This window comes from Lactuca saligna, chromosome 1 (assembly GCF_052625555.1).
Source record: "Lactuca saligna cultivar CGN05327 chromosome 1, ASM5262555v1, whole genome shotgun sequence".
NCBI classification, from domain to species: Eukaryota; Viridiplantae; Streptophyta; class Magnoliopsida; order Asterales; family Asteraceae; genus Lactuca; species Lactuca saligna.
Window position 1 is genome coordinate 74487791 of NC_136417.1, and position 18670 is coordinate 74506460.

General features: G+C 31.3%; 1 protein-coding gene across 1 annotated transcript; it reads right to left on the reverse strand.

Moving 5' to 3' along the window:
- Window positions 1–4371: 4371 nt before the first annotated feature.
- LOC145008552 (uncharacterized) lies at window positions 4372–4725 on the reverse strand. Its single transcript, XM_078967148.1, has one exon. The coding sequence runs from the start codon at window positions 4723–4725 to the stop codon at window positions 4372–4374; it is 354 nt and encodes a 117-aa protein (XP_078823274.1).
- Between the last annotated feature and the right edge of the window lie 13945 nt (window positions 4726–18670).

Below are 18670 nucleotides of genomic sequence, written 5' to 3' on the forward strand. Positions count from 1 at the left end.
CTCTTTATCAAACTTGTTTTCTATAATAAATCTTTCCTTTCAAATTCTCTTATAACTATGTTTCATACAAAGGATTTCTTATTCTTTAAACTGTTTATGTCAACAAACTGCTTTTAAATCGTTTTATAAATTGACATCAAGTCATCGGTTTTATCATTAAACTCTTCAAATGTTTTACAAAACCTCTTTTAATGCTTTTATATTGTCAAATTCATGCCTATATATGTATAGTTAAGTAAGTAATGTTTAAAGGACTTAGGACTTCTAACTCGCTTTAATTCCTTTTCCTTGTTTGGGTGTGGCCTTAGGGTATCCGTTATTTGTCCGAATGTCATCTAAATATTAGTTACATATTATGTATACATATGTAGACATAAAATTTCTATTAGTCAGTTCGGTACCTTTGGGTAGCAAAGGCATTCCTTCATTCAGTCATATACATACATTACTAGTAACTATAATAGGTATAGTTTAGGAGATACTATTTAGTATTCCTAGTACAAGGAATCACACAAGAGTCATTTCATTCATGAGTCTATCCAAATATATTACATACTATATGAAGAGATGCTACTACATACTATATGAAGAGATACTAGTACAGAGAATACTAGACAGAGAATACTAGACAGAGAATACTATAATAGAGAATACTATACAAAGGATACTATACATAGAATACTATTACTATAATAAGTATACTATAACAAGATTCAGAGATAACATAATGTGAGATACTACTTCATGACACATCGACCATTTCGTTATGTCACGTTTTGTAACCAGAATCTCCTGGAGGGAGAGCGTGAGTTTGCGTATAGATCTATACTGGATTGACTATCCTCCACCTTTGTTGTTCGGTACAGTGGGACTTGCAAGTCTACGAGTGCCAAATGTCATTTCTTCCGACGTCTTTCATCGTCATTTTATAGTCAGATTAGTATGGTAACAATCATATCACATTTTGCCTTAATTAAACCATTGGTTTTAAGGTAGTTATTACTTTAGTGATTAACACAAATAATACTGTAGTACACATATACATTTTCCCATTATAAGGCTATATTTTGATAATAATAGTTATACATGGGAAAAACCTTCATTCATTTTCATAGAGAAGCAAACCTTCAGATCAGTCGGGTCTTAATAGAAGACTACTTTTTATACTAATAGGAAATATGGGATTTTCTTGGGTTATCATACTTATACAAACTTTTCATTAAACATTTACAAGTCTTTTCTTTACAATTTTACAAATCAATGACACTAAATTACTTGTAAATTCACCAGCTTAAATGCTGATCTACGCTTTCAAAATAACTTGTATTCTCAGGTCACCAGTAGACAGGTACGATGACTAGGTTTTGAGAAGACGGAGCAGTCAAGACTCGTCTTTTATTTTGATTACTTATTTTCATGTCTCATTCTATAAAAGAAAACACATGTATTAAAATTTTAATATTAATGCGATGGATGATGTTGTTGCTTGTTTACTACTTTGCACTAATATGATACTTTTGTAGGGTTTTGAGCATTCTAACACTCTGAAGTGTACATGCAACCCTAAATACTTTGGATCTATGTTTTCTCTATTATACATACAAATATGAACTTTCCAAGGTATTCATCCTAACTAGCATAATAACATTGATTCAAATGGATATATCAAGTTATAATTACATACCTCTTTGATGTAGAAAGTCTTCATGAAGCTTGAGTGCCTAGTGCCCCAAGTGTGACACCTCAAATGGTTCACACAACACCAAAGACACATGGAATGACTTGAGAGAAATTGGAACACTTCATAAAATCGGCTAGCCCTTCCTATTCTCATAATGGCCGATTTTTCCCAACAATATGATCTTTATATAGTGTCACAATTAGGGTAAACCCTAATTGTCATGGATTTCCATTTCCTTGGATCCATGGGTTCAAATACACCATGGAGCATCTTATGGGTTTTAGCCAAACTTGACAATCCATGGAGCATTAGCCCACTATATAAGTATGTATGATTTACACAATTAACCCATATATTTAATTAGTCTTCTTTTGATCACTTAATTAATCCTAGATTAATTCTTGATCAATACTAATTAAATAATATTATTAATATATTAGAACTTATAATATATTAACCAACCTTAAGTGTTATTTCTCTCATTATAGTCTATCCAAATGCATGATGCCATGCAACCCAAATAGACCATGTCGGGTCGAGTCAAGTCTTACAAATTATAGTTATGAACTTAGACATTAATCCAACAACTTTACATGACGTCCTCCACCCTAGAACGTTTCCTCTGTTCTTGGTTTTGGGGTTTGACAGTTTGATGTATTGATCGAAATGGTGAGATCGAATTAAATGTGTTTATGAGTAAGAGCCTAGAACTGAGGAGATAGGAAACTAGTTGCTTTTCGATGCTTGGTGAACTACATGAAGTCCCCCTACATTACCTTTGGTAGATCTACCTATCGAGCATACCCAATAAGATGTTATAGTCCAAATGTAGCCAATCTCAACTTAATGGGTTAGATCTCCCATGCTTACGTGATTTGGGTGACATAAGTGACTGTGAAAAGCTTTAAAGAAAGTTGAAATATTTTTCTAGGTTTTTAGTGAAGAAGACAAAGGGAAGAAAACTAGAAATGAAGGTTTTAAAACCGATTTAACTGTAGAAATTTGGGTCGGACGAAGAAACGATGTTGACACACGTTAAGATTTCAGGGAGCATTAATGCAAACTACTCATTATTCTTATTGTTTCAGTCAAACCAGATGGATTTGTCATTTTGAAGTGATTTGTTGAAATGACTGTATGATAAACATAAAATGGGTTTTCCATTTATTTTGTGTGCAATAGATGATCACTTTAATGAGATTTAAAAACCATTAAATCAAATAACCGTTGGAATTTACTAAAAAAAATTATTATTAAAATGTTTAAAATTTTATTTAAAGTAGAGTTGGGGGAATTTTTGATTAAGTGAATAAGGATAAAAACATTTATTTAAGAGAGCAAAGTCGATTTCGATATATCCTAGATAGAAGAAGCAATCTGAGATATAAGATACTTTTAAAAAAATGAAACATCATCGAAAATATGATATTAACCAGAGACACATGAAAAGTCATTAATGGATATCATAGGTAAACATGTACCATTGCAGAACTTAGAGGTTGGTTTTGAAAACTAAAGAGACATGGAATTTTTCTAGATTGAAGGAACAAGGTCAGAAAGACTAGAATCAGAGACAACTAACCATTTATTAGATTGGAGTTCTGATTCACAGATTTTTGACGGATGCACATCTAATACGAAAAATTTGTCGGATAAAATTTTGGAAGTTAATATGAGTTTTGGGCTAGGCGTATATTAAAATTAACATATTCTACAAGACTTGGTAAAATAGACAACGCACAAAATTATCATAATAATTATGCCAAGAAAATAATAACAATACAAATATTGTAGAAACACTAGAAGTAATTGTATGTCTTTACTTATTACATTATATCAAACAATTTTATATTGAATAAAAAAGATAACAAACAACATTGGTAAATTATATCATCATATTACATCTTCATTATAATTCATATATTGTAGAATACTCAGTAAAATGAAAAAAGCAAAAATGAACATCATAATTATGCCAAGAAAATAATAATAGTACAAATATTGTACAAAACCTAATAATAATTTGATATGTCTCACTGGCATCTTGACATCACATCATTGTGATGATTTATCCGCCTTCATTTTTTTTTTGAATTCTTTAATCTACCACGAATATTGTACAAAACCTAATAATGATTTATCCGCCTTCATTTTTTTTTGAATCCTTTAATCTACCATACAACCAACTATATATATATATATATATATATATATATATATATATATATATATATATAGAGAGAGAGAGAGAGAGAGAGAGAGAGAGCTAGATTCAGGTGTTTAAACTAATTATTGTGTTATTGTATGCATAAATCTGGACCAATCAATATTAAATAAAAATTAAATAATTAAATAAATAAATAAGAGTAATAAAGTAATTTTGTAAATAACTTCTACAAATACTTCTTGTATTATGCTAGTTATTTTGACTTTGACCTAATTTCTTCTCATTCTTAAATACGACGTTCATTATCAAAAACCCTATTCCACCATAAAAATCTTCCATCAATGACCATCCCCTCGATTTACAACAACGCCTCACCACTTCCACCGATCCCCATCAACAATATTCTTTGTACCAAATATCATCATCGCCATCGTTCATAATCTCATATAATAGAGGAAGGTCGGAGCTGGCTTCTATTGTCCACTAAATTGTTGCACGCTGCTCTTTTTCACACACTCACCCCTCAATTCTCTATTTCATCTGTACGATTTATCTCCACAGTCGGCATGGCGTCGATCGACGTTTGAGGCGCCGGTGGCTGGCCGTCCTTCCTCATCAGATCTTTCATCAGGGATTCGAAACCAGTAATAGCGCCACCTATGATCACCACCATTCCTTGCGTCACCGGGTTGACCAGGATGATCCTGTCTAGTGACGAACCCTGATGATGAAGACTGTTTGTAGATTCGTGATCTGGATGTTCGGAATCGCGACTTGAATCCGATTCCGGCCTGGTAGTTGTGAAGTCTGAAAGGAAAGGCATCTCCATGAGCCTCTCGATCAAACGAGATACTAATAACTCTGGTTCTAAAGCCATTTGAGCACAAATTTGTATTGTTTAGTGGGTGTTTGAGTGTTTCTGCTACTAGATCAAAATTGAAATGAACAGTAGAAGTGGAAGTTGAATTTGAAATGGGTAATTTTTTGGGAGAGCTTAAAAACGAAGGGGAAGAAGGGTGTAGAAGGCTCTCGAATGTTGTGTTCATACATGTTTTTTTTGCTATAATACGCCAAGGGGTTTCGTTAATGCGTTGGATAAGATGAATGATGATATTTTTGTTGGAGTAATCCAGTGTGGTGGCGTGCTGTTGGTAAAAATAAAGGTGATGTGGAGGAGGCAATTACCATGGTAGGTTTATTTCAGATGACATAAATTTATAATCACAATCCATATTTTTTCCTTTGAATTAAGTTGCTAAAAATGTTCATTTTTTATGTTTCTGATTAGGTTGAAGCTTTATGAGGTCAATTGACACAAAGGGAAGGAGAGTTGGTTCAAGAAAAGGCTGAGGTTAAGAAGCTTGCAAGTTTTCTAAAGCAAGTTATTTTGACCACTGTAATTGTTTGCACTTTACTTAATGCTTTTTAATTATTGAAAGCTTTTTATCATATTTTATTATGTTATGATAATGTTGTGCAAGACTATCCATTGTGTGGGTTCCTAGAAAGACATATTGAAATAGATGGATTTGATGTTTTATTTTAATATGTTCAATTTGAAAGCGTTTGCAGGCTTTGACAAAAACGAGGCTTATAAGGTAGTTCCAATTTGTTTGGCTGCATTTTATGAATTGATTCATATTTCAATTTATGTTTTTTTTTTATTTATTTATGATTTAACACATCATTTATGTGGACAGTGCAGGATCTTGACAAGGTTGAATTCTGAAAAGGTATCAAGTATGTTTATGTAGATGATTCAATGGATAATATTAGTGAGATTCCAATTCTATTGGAATGGAATCACGTATTCCAATTCTTTGGAATGGAATCATGAATTCCTATTCTTTTGAAATCACAGAAGTTGATGCTTGAAGAACCGACCACAAAATTAAAACGAACCCCATTATTCATTTAGAATGTATTAGTCGTTGTTAGATTTTGATGTTTTCTTTTCCATTTTGAAAGTTTTTTTATTTTTATTCTTTAACAATAAATATAATTCTTAACAATTTTCACCCGTATTCTATAAGAAATAATGTATTTTTTGTTTTTATTCTTCAATTTATTATTCAAGAATTTATTATTCTACAAGAAGTGTTTAAATTCATGATCAAGAATTAGGTTCAAGAATATTTTTATTATTTACGGTTGAAGAATATTTTTATTATTTATGGTTGAAGAATATTTTTATTTTTGAGTAAATAATTGAATAAATAAACATATTCTGTCAGAATGACCGAATTAAATTAGTTATAATTCAAGAATTTATTATTCTACAAGAATTGTTTAAATTCATGATCAAGAATTAGGTTCAAGAATATTTTTATTATTTATGGTTGAAGAATATTTTTATTATTTATGGTTGAAGAATATTTTTATTTTTTGAGTAAATAATTGAATAAATAAATATATTCTGTCAGAATGTCCGAATTAAATTAGTTATAATTCGTAAAATCAGATTTTTAAAATTAATAGAATCTATGATCCCTTAAAATATGCAATTTTTCTTTATTAAATCTATATTAATTGACTAAAATACCCTTGTAATTAAATTAGATGATATTTTTCAATTACATTTAATTCATTAATATATATTAATCACTTTCTTAAAATAAGTAAAATTGATTGACCCACAGTTATGCATACAATAACACAATAATTATTTTGAATAGAATAACTTACGCATATATATATATATATATATATATATATATATATATATATATATATATATATATATATATATATATATATATATATATATATATGAGAGACTGCAAATTTTATTGAAAAACTATAGATTTGGAACCATCATTCCCACTTTTTCTAGAAAACCATTAAATCTATTTTCGCATAATAATCTTGGATTAGTCGGACTCCTGGATGCTTATCAGAAACTGCAAATTTCATTGAAAGGCTATAGATTTGGAACCATCATTCGCACTTTTCTAGAAAATCATTAAATTTGTTTTGGCATAATGCCTTAGTAAAGACATCAAAAATTCCAACGCCGGATGGAAAAAATGAGCTATATGTTTTCATTAATGAGGTGATCTATAATAAAATGATACAAAATATCAATGACTTTAGTCATCAAGTTCTAGATCAGATTATGTGAAATGGTGATAGAATTTGAAGAGTCATAATAGATATGATTTTTCTTTAATCGGAAAGCACGAGACAATAATTGGGACTTCATGTATAGGACTTGTGAACCACAGATAGCTACAACAATGTATTCAGCTTCGCTCGCTCGATGAGAGGGTTATAGACATTTGTTTCTTGGATGACCATCTCACCAACCTATTACCAAGGATTTGACATCCTCAGGAGGTAATTTTCATGTCCACTTGTAAACCATCATAATTTGAGTCTATGTAAGCTTGAAGTAGGAAATTGTGGCTAAAAGGATACCAAATTCCTAGCGACTTAGTGTCACGAAGATATCAAAAGATTTGTTTCACTGCAAAAAAATGAGGACTCTTTTGATCATCTTGGAATCAAGCACAAAGACAAGTTAAAAACATGATATTTGGTTGACTTGTAGTAAGTAGAGTACAGATCTAATCACGCCATAGTATTTCTTTTGTTCAATAGGTATAAGATATGGTATGATTAAATAGAAATGTGAGTACCCTCTGATCTATTATCTTGGTAGTTAGCCATGATCATTAATTTATAAGATTTTTTATTTGATTATCTGTTTGAATCACACTTATCATAAATTTCATTTGCATTCTTTCTTTTAAGGTTGCTTAATAATTAGATTTAACAATGGAAGTATATATCTATACCTTAGATGTTCGACACACTTACTTACCTAACCTATGTTATTCATGATCAAGTACACTTCCTTCCTGGTCTAGATAGTTTCAGTTTGGTTTGTCGGCTTTTAAAATTTTAAAACTAGATATGCATTTAGCGTTTATAGAATCAAGTTCTGTTGTCAATATCCGATGGAATTGTTTTCAATTTATTTCATTTATATTTTATAGCCTATCTTCTAAACATCAAGATTTTACACAACATGATGGAATCTATACTTGTGAACCATTCAATAATTTAGTAAGATGCTTCATTTCATGACCATGAATAGCTTAGTTTGCTTGTTTTGTTAGTCTTCAAGTGTTTTTCTTTTCCAAAACTGAAAACATGGTAGAGTTTTTTTTTTTTTTTATTTATTTATTTTTATTTATTTTTTTATAACGTGTTTTGGTAATTTGATTAGTTCATTTCAATGATAAAATAACTTGAGTACAATTAATGTTTTAGTAACAATAAAACAAAGGGAAAGATATATGATGGATTTGATAAATCATACACGTTGTGCAGTAGATGAAATACTATTATTTTTATATAATTTGACTATTTGAGACGCAAGACTATTAGTTCACATATAAGCTACCTAATTAAATTAGTATCGACTTAAATTCTTGTTCATTTATATCACTACATGATCAAAATAGTGCGCACTTCATTCTCTATATAATGGTTATTACGTTATCATTTGTTGTAAGACATCTATACAAATTAACAAAAGGCTATAGGATGGCATTTCGTCCATTTATAATATCTTTTGGGGTTTTTATTTTCACAATTCACAATATTTGTGGTAGAGAGCTTGTTGGAGAGTGGAAGAAATCTCTTAAACCTGGTCAGGGTACTAGTAGCATTGGTTTCTCCACGAGATGCATAGCATGTGGACGAGGACATGAGAATATTATAAAAAATAAACTTGAAGAAAAACATGGAGGAATGTTTGACAAAGGTATCAAACACAACTACATTGTTAATACTAGAGAAAATGTAGATGGTTCAAATAACACTGACAGCAATAATGGAAAAAACAACATGATCGGAAGTGGAAGCAACAATGCTGGCATCAATGGAAGCAGAAACACAAATGGCTCTTATCACCTCCCTGGTAGCGGCAATAATGGTCCCATCATCGTTTCTGTTGGAAACCAAAACGGAAATGGAAATGATAATATCAGTACAGGATCAGGAGATGGAGAAGATATTGGTCGGAAGTGATGATCTTCATTTATATATGCAACTTTTAGAATAACATGGGAGCAAACATCTTACTACGCGTATATACTTTTAGGTAAACATACAAGGATGAACGTTATATGTAAGATTGATGTTTTATATGTCCTTATTTATTACATATGTATGGAGTTAATAAATGAATAAATGATCTAATATCTCCGTTCCTAGTCATATTTTTATGTATTGACCTTAAAAAGAAAATTATAAACTTTTTTTTAGAATGGAAAACACACACCCATTACATCTTAGTCTTAAATTGCACATTTGTCCATAATAGGACTTAGACCCTCAAACCCTTAAAAGAGAAACACATTGTCAAATACATTGATACCGCTAGGCTAAAAGTCCAATCCATAAATCTTTTGGATCTCTGAAATCACATTTCTATAAAATTTCAATAATCCAAGCAAGATAACAAATATAACTAGGCGAATATGTGTGTGTTGTGCAGAACAAAACTGTACATTTAAACTCTGGCAAATACATATTGAAAATAACTATATTATTGATGTTGAATATGGAATAATAAAATTTTTAACAACTATGTTATATAAAATTGTAATGATTTTGAATCATATTATAACATCTATTAAAACCATATAATTTAATAGCCGCTACTCGTGGTTGAAATGTAAATAAATCTAAATATGATTATGAATTTAGTTTTATATTTAAAAAAATGTTAATGTTTTAAATATTTTAAAAAAGTAGTCTGCAAATATTTTGAAGTTTATTTGATAGTTTTATTTACTTTTTTGGTTTAGTATGATATTTAAATGATATTTTGATTTAAATTTTGGATTTAACATGATAGTTAAATTAACATTTTAAGTGTATTATATTGATAATTTAAAAAATCTAACAATAATATTATAATATTTCATATTTAATAACATTTTTAAATTAATAATTACTTATATTATGTTGAAATCTGAAAAGTTTTGATGTTTCAAACTCATGTGGTGTAAATAAAAATGGTATGTTTGATAGTACACCAGGTGACTCCGGTTTTGTTGTGCATGAATATATTAATATGGACAGTAATAAATATATATCGTAAAAAGTATTTAAATCAATGTCATTAGCTATGAAATAAATAAATTGCAAAAATAGTTTTTATTGTAGAAATGTACTACTTAAATTCATATATGATATATATGATAATATATGTTTAACACTAAAATTAAAATAAAATAATATGAATGATACTTGTGATAATTAAATTAAGACAAAACTACAAAAATGGTCCCTGTGGTTTCTTATTTTATGTGGTTACGGTCCAAACGTTTGAAAAGTTGCAGATTTGGTCGTTTTCAACAAGTTTTGTTGTGGTTTTGGTCCGTCATCCGTTAAGTTCCTTAAAATGACAATTTTACCCCAGAGACCATTTTCACAGTTTTGTCTCATTATAAACTAGATGAAATGAAAGTGTTTGGCAGCAATCCTAACGATTTCGATGATGAGAGACGACGATTTTGCGTATCCCATGACTTCGTTGTGGAACAAATAAAATTAACAAGAACTATTATTATAATCCGATAAAATAATATTTAGTATATGAAGAAAATAATAAATTATAAGTAATAATCCAATAAAAATAAGCTTAAAAAAAAGAAATTACAAAAATTAACTAAAAGATAATAATAATCCAATAATATAATATTTATTATGATGTAAATATTATATATTAAAAACTATATGTATTCATATATCATAATTCAATAAAAAATAATTACTTTGACAATTTTTTTTAAAAAAAGAATTAACTAAAATAAATTAATAATCCAATAAAACAATATTTAGTATATGAAGAAAATAATAAATTAAAAAAATAAAAGAAATAATCCAATAAAAATAATTTAAAAAAAAGAATTAAAAATATCTACTAAACGAAATTAATAATCCAATAATATCATATTTATTATGATATAAATATTATATATTAAAAACCATATGTATTGATATAATAGCTCAATAAAAAAATTACTCTAACAAAAAAAATAATAAAAAAATCAACTATAATAAATTAATAATCCAATAAAAAATATTTATTAAAATAAAATAATATATATTAAAAATAATATTTATTAATATATAACACTTCCATAAAATAAAAAAGAATGTGTGCAAAAATGGTTCTTATGGTATGGTAAAAGACAAAACTGCGAAAATGGTCCCTGAGGGTAAAATTATCATTTTAAAAAAGTTAACAGCCAACCAGTTAAACTTAACGGATAAGGGACCGAAACCACAATAAAACTTGTTGAAAAGGACCAAATCTGCAACTTTTCAAACGTTTGGACCATAACCACATAAAATAAGAAACCACGGGGACCATTTTTGCAATTTTGTCTTAAATTAATATTTTAATCAAGACTAAACTGCATCAATGGTCCCTGTGGTTTGCTAAAAAATGCGACTTTGGTCCAAAAAGGTTTTAACTAGCACCAGAGGTCCAAAGTTTTCATTTTGTTGCTTGTTTGGTCCAATCTGTTTTGGGTTTTTTCAAAATGACGGATTTGCCCCTGTTAATATGATTTTCTCTTTTTTCTTAATTGTTTTTCTGATTTTCAGATTTAAAAAAAAATAAAAAATAAAATAAAAAAATCTCTCTCCCTCTCTCTCTCTCTCTCTCTCTCTCTCTCTCTCTCTCCTTCTTCATTTGTTCTTCATGGTTCTCAAGAACCCCTCATCGTCGACTCCACCGTTAGCCTCAATCGCCTTCAGCTCCACCTTCAGCCCCTATCATCTCTGCCACCACCGTCCAGTTGTAAACACTTGCTTCGATCTCGTCGCCAACGTTTATATCTGTAAACCTTCGTTTTTTTTGCAAAGCTTTTCGAAGGATTTGTTTGTCATCTTGATAATTAGTGAAGTTTGATGGGCACTGTAATCAACAACATCATCATCAGAATAAGTCAACACCCAGATTGAAGCTAAAATCTCTAATGATATGATCAAACAAACAACATCAAATGACTTTAGATCCTCCTCAGTAGTCTTATAATCAGTTTTCCAGAAAATGATCAAAGTCCAGTTTAGAGCCATCAAAGTGTTCTTCAGATTTTACACCATCTATCTCTCTTCTTGATTTATATACAAACATACGAAGATGAACATGATGAAGACCTGGGAACCCAATGAAGATTTGAACTAACATCAACACACATACACCCACAACAACTAATCTAAGTTTTTCATAAACATATGAAGCTCAAACCAAACTCAGATTTAATAAGGTAAACATAAATCGACACACAAACACTCAAAAACACATGAACAATCAGATTTGTAAAGCAATAATAACAATCATATTTATAAACCCACAAGAACACCTGATTACAGGATTTGTAGAGTCACAAGAACTAATTACCTGATTTGTAAAACCCTAGCCTTCTCATCCAAGACTTCCTTTATTCCTCCCTTATCACAATCCCTAACAGCTGGAAATGTAAAAGATAAAAAAAGAGATAAAATAAGGGGTTTTGATTCTTTGTAAGTCACAATCCCAAACACCCCTCCCTTCGCCCACAGTTGAATCGTTCGTAAGCACCTCCTCCAACTACTATTCCTTCGTCATCTGATCTATTCCGATTCTTTGTAAGTCACTATTACAGAGAGATGATTCGAGGAGCTTCACAAATTAGGGTTTCAGTTGCCGCCCTTCGGGTTTCTACACACACACACACACACACACACACACACACATATATATATATATATATATATATATATATATATATGTTCATTCGTTACATTATATCGAACTATTTTTTACGAAATAAAAAAGATAACACACAACATTCGTAAAATTTATCATCATATTACATCTTTATTACAATTCATATATTCTAGAAGACTCGGTAAAATAGAAAATGCAAAAAAGAACATCATAATTATGCCATGAAATAATAATAGTACAAATATTGTAGAAAACTTGAAAATAATGGTATATGTCTCACTTGCATCATGACATCATATCATTCTAATAATTTATCCACCTACAATTTTTTTGTTGAATTCTTATAATCTACCACACACACATACACAAGGCAAAAGGATCTGCAATGGTTTCATTGGAGGATCTTGTGTCCGAGGTGAAAATTTTTGATTTCTTGTCATGTTGATCTTCATCATCATTTGGTTTTGTAGTCTTAGAATCATCAAGTGCATCACCTTGATTTTTGGTTTAAAAATAGTGTCATCCGATGTAGCAATAAACACTGAAGAAGAAACTGTACGAGGGGAGCCAGTTTTCTTGGATTGGTCTCAACAATAGCATTTTTCACACAAGTATTGACATATGTGTTCTAAACACCCGAACTAATAGGAATAGATGGCCTCTTAAGACTCTTAAATTGTATGAAGGTATTATGATTCATAATAGCTGGAATATTGAGATAAATAATGTTGTGCCAATTGTTTTGTACTACAACAGTCCACATTGTAACGGGTTGGGTCTGTCCACCCGAATGTTGATGCTATTAGGATTAGACTATTTATAGTACATACATGCACACGCTTTAGGGTTAACAAGTTGTATCGCCCTACATCACCTTTACGAAGAAGTTCATGTTGAACTCTTCTAAGGCTTTGATAATATTAGTCATTCAACACTTTTTTATCAATTGTTCTTATTGTTTGATTAGCATTACTATTTTGAATCTATCGATCATTAGTTTATTGTTTCAACAATTAGTATCAGAGCAGGAGATTGTGTAATACATATGCATATCTTTTGTCCAGTGTATTAGGGTTTTGAGTATTTGTAAGATCCGTTCTTGTCATCTTCATCCTTCTTATTGATTGTAGACGGTAGATCTGGTTTGCTGTTAAGCCCTAAACTCGATCTTTAGTTTTTACACATCTGATTCAAAACAGGGTTTTGTGAATCGACAATATGCAACCCGAAGATCCTCACATTCTTTCCTTTAACTTGTCCAACAGCATAACATCAACTATGAGAATCCCAATCCTTTTTCTACAGGATTATGAGGTATGGGCACTGCACTTCGTAGACTACGTTTTTGGTCTTGAAGATCATTGTGTTGGATTGGGTGTCTAAGCCCATAACTATAATTGGTATGTACTTGACCCAAGAGTAGCATGGTCCATTTGGGTTGCATATTGCCAGGACAATTTGATAGGATGGACTTTTGAGAAGAGGCTATTTACGATTTGTTAATAAATTATAAGTTCTAATATATTAATATGAAATCATATGATGTAATTAGTATTGATCAAGAATTAATTTAGAAATAATTTTGTGATCAAGAGAGACTAATTAAATATATGGGGATTGATTGGTAAATCATTCATTCTTATGGTGTGGGCCAATGATCCATGATTCTTTAGGTTGGGCTAAACCAATGTTACAACCCACGGATGATCCATGGGGGTTTAAAGCCATGGAGCATAAGGAATATGGAAGGTCATGCACATTAGGGTTTACATGGTGTAACCCTAATCTTGCCACACTATATAAGAAATCCCTTAGCATCCAAAATAAGACACTAGTGATCCTTGGAGTTCCATGAGCCGATTTTTGTTGCAAGAATATTCTTCTAAAAGTTATCTTTTGTCTAAAGGTGTGTTGTGGTTCCATTTGAGGTGCAACACTTGGGGCACTAAGTTCTTAAAGGCCAAACACAACAAGTTCTACAAGCCACAACCAAGAGGCAACTTCATAACTCAATTTTATGTTGCGTATATCATTTTGTATGATAGTTGTAGGTTTAATGCTTTGGAAACAATATTGCATGTATAATTAGAGAAAACATAGATCCAAAGAATTTAGGGTTGTATGTGCACCATAGGATGTTGTAAAATACTAAAACCCATCACATGGTACCTTGATATGGGAAGCTATAACCCAGTAGATGTTTGCTCACATTGCAACAAGAACATTCATCAAAACTCAAGCTGAATACAACACTCTTCTCATTGAACACACAAACATTCCTCAAGATAAAAGGAGAAGTTAATGAGTTACATCAAGGCAATGAGAATAATCAGGTTCGCTCTTCCTCCAAACACGTTTTGTCTGGTATGTCCATGTGGTATAAAAAAGGAGATATGGGAAATGTTGAAAGAACTCTACTCAAGCGATGTAAATCTGGAAAATTCTATTCAAACTTTGCTTTTATCAGAGTTTGGTGCCTTTGTTCAAAAGCAAAAAGAGAAACTTGATCAAACATTTAATCGTTTTAATCACCTATTAATTAAGATGTTCAAACACAAGATCAGGCGTGAACCGATATAGCAAAAAGTCACGTTTATGAATGGTTTTAGATAAGAATGGAAAGTTGTAATTTCCACAGCTAAAGTTCATGAACATGTTAATAGTTATCCTTTGGCAAAGTTTGTGGGAATTTGGAGGTCCTACAAAGATGAAGTAACAAAAGATGTTAAGCTTGTCTCTAATATGGTTTCGTTGGCCCTGGTTGCAAAGGGAAATAAGGTTGTTGAAGAAGATTTAGAGTCTGATTTCTTAGATTGTGAGATTAGGAAAGAAGAATACGCTCTGGTGGTGTCAAATTCCAAAAGGTTTGCTAAAAAGAATTTTGGACACCTCAAAAATAGGAACTAGCAAGTGAACTACAGTTCTGACAAAGAAATGGATGAGAACCTCAACAAGAAATAAAATGATGAGGTGAAGAATGCAAAGAAGCTGATGGGAGATTGCAGCTATTACTGCAGCCATTGTCATTTGAAAGAATCATTTGGTCAAGGAGTGTATGTTGAGAAGATTGAGTGAGAAGAAGGATGAAGAAGATGATGAAGCTTACTGTCTTCAAAAGATAGAAGAGCTTAAAAAAGAGAGAGTTGTTGATAGTGCTAAGCTTGCTTTGCTTGTGTAGGAAGATGGTGATGAGTTTTGACGTGTTGAAGTCTGGTCAATTGATTCGGAAGACAAAGAAGTTTAGAAGCCCACACATGATGGTTTTTTGGTAGTGGAGTCTAGATTCCCTGAGTACAAGGGAAGATGCTTGATGGTTTGCAGTGATGTCTCTGAGTAGAGAGGATATGCTACTGATAGCGGGCAAGCCTCTAACAACTGTTTTTCTACAAGACCTGTTTCTGAGCGGGTCGGTGAATGCAAGAAAGTCATCACTAAGGTACAATCTATACTCCAATCTCTTAATATTCTTGTCACTCATTACGAATCTGAATTAGATGATCTGAATTTTACTGTCTAATTTTAGTGATAGCTTAAAAAGAACACGTTTAAGTAATTCTAACCTAACTGATCAATTCAACAGGATTACGCACAAGTGTGAAGAGAGATGGATATGGATACAGAAGTTGGAGTTAGAGCTGACTAGGTCTAGGGATGATGTTTTGATTTAAAAAGAGACAATTTAGTGCATTTAAAACAAAGAAATATTTTCTGTTTGAATGCGAATCGGTTAAGTTTTAACGTTACTCAATTGCATCTCGACTATGAAATTACCTGTAGATTGCTATATGTGCGAATCCATTGTGTCCTCGGATGAACATAAAAACATGTTAAAACAAATGTTGGATGAAACTGATAAAGAACATATTAAATTTGATATTGTGCAAAAATTTGACTCTTTATGCACAAAATTGAGTTCACAAAACACTTTTGATGCTGAGAATGTTTCTGAATTTGATGAAAGTGACATGAGTGAGATTTATGTAGAGAATGAGATTGATTGTTCAAAATTGGTACAAAATGACTCTGAATCGAAGAAAAAGTTAATTTCTGAAAACTCAACTGAATATGTTCATGCTGTTTAAAATAAAGGTTTGGATGTTTTAAAAGTAAAAGCTAAAGTTTTTCTGAAAGTACAAACCATCCATAATCAAGTTTTCATAAATAATGGACTGGACAAAAATCAAACATCAGAACTTACGTCCTTAGTAGATGATGATAATGCAGATGGTTGCGATGAATTCTTTTGGTCTGGACCAATTGATAACTTTGATGAAACCAAAGGTCTTTCTGAAATGACCTCATGGAAACCAAAGTGAGATTTGTCGCGGAACCATTAAATTGTGTTAACCCTTGTAATGATAAAGTTGGTCGAAGTTGCACCACATATGTCCCAAGTGAAACGTCTTCCGAATAGATTGACATACCTATTAGAAAACAGAAACTTAGGGCTTACATTCACAAGTCAGATGAGGAACATATTGCGGCAACTAAATGCTAGATATCAGAAAAATGTAACAAAAAGAAAGCGATTCAGGAAATCTAAAAATTCTAATTCTGTTAACCAAGAAAGATCTGCAAATCGAAATGTTAAATTCTCTTGAAATCCGAAACTAATTCGTTTTCAAAGCCACAACTTCAAATCCACAGGTTTCAAAACCAATGTTTTTCCAAAACCATCATTCGTAAAACAAATGAAACCTTTGGAAAAGACAAAACCCAATTTTTCTCCAAAAATAGAAGTTTCAAAATTGTTCAATACATCAAAAGATGTTAAGTGAAAAGGAAAAGTTGTTTCGGAACCTGAAATTTTCTTCAAGAAATCCAAAGCAAATTTGAAAAAGGAGGAAAAGAAGTTTATGAAAAATCTAGCGAGGCAACACATAGAATCTAAACAGAGAAATATTTCTTTTAAAGAAAAGAATCCCAAAGATAATAGGATTGTCGTTTTCAAAATCACGCAATGGGATAATTCCACGTTAATAAAGAGATCTTACTTAGGTGATGAAGCTATAATGTATCTTGTTCTTAAGAAAACATCATGAGGACCTAAACAACTTTAGGTTCCTAAATCTCTCTTATTTTTGTAGGTGATCAGTGATGAATGGTACGATTCAGAATGCTACATTGACAGTGGTTGTTCGCGTCACGCGACTGGTATGAGAGAAGAGATGAGGGAATTTTGATCAGTGTAGGACGGAGGCAAAGTGAAGTTCACGAATAATGCCACAGGAGAAATCAAAGGGTATGGAATGATCATCAATGGCGAATTCTCAATTTGGAAGGTAGCTGTCACACCCCGAAACCAGGAACGGCGGAAACGTTCTGGGGCGGAGGACGTCATGTATAATATCAACAACAATGTAAATTAGTAAACAAGCAACAACATCATCCATCTCATTAATAATATAATTATTATACAAATGTATTCTGTCAAATTTTGATAAACACTAAAGCGTAAATCAAAATGAAAGATAAGTCTTGAACAAGCTCCATCTTCCTTTCTCCTTGCATCGGTACCTGTCTATGATGACCTGAGGATACAAGTAATTTTGAAAGCGAGTATCAGCTTTGAAGCTGGTGAGATCATAAGTATTTAGTGTCTTAATTTGTATGTAAGTAATTGTAAGTATATGTATTGTAAGTATTGAAAGTGTATATGAAGTGTAAGTATTGAAAATGTATACGAAGCAACTGTAAACGTTTGAAAAAACCTAGAAATCCCTATGATTCCTACTAGTATGTGAAGGTGTCTTCTACCAAGACCTAACTGTTCTGAAAGTAGTCTTTTACCAAGACCCAACTTCTCTGAATGTGTGTCTCTTGTAAGAGTATGTATTTTCCCAAGTATAACTATCATTATCCAAAAATATATAGTTTCTACATTGCCGTGCGTCGTGTGAATGTTCACGAAGTGAATGTAATGAGAAAATGAAATAGTACTATGGTTTAGTGCTATAAGAACTACTACCGTACTAACTACCTTAAACCGGATTTATATTAAGGCATTATGTGATAAATTGCACCATACTATCGACTAGTAACAACGACATAATGAATGGTCGTAATAATGGAATGACGTTTGGCA

Coding starts and splice junctions, on each gene's coding strand:
- LOC145008552 (XM_078967148.1), bottom strand. CDS start 4,725: ATGGCTTTAGAACCAGAGTTATTAGTATCTCGTTTGATCGAGAGGCTC.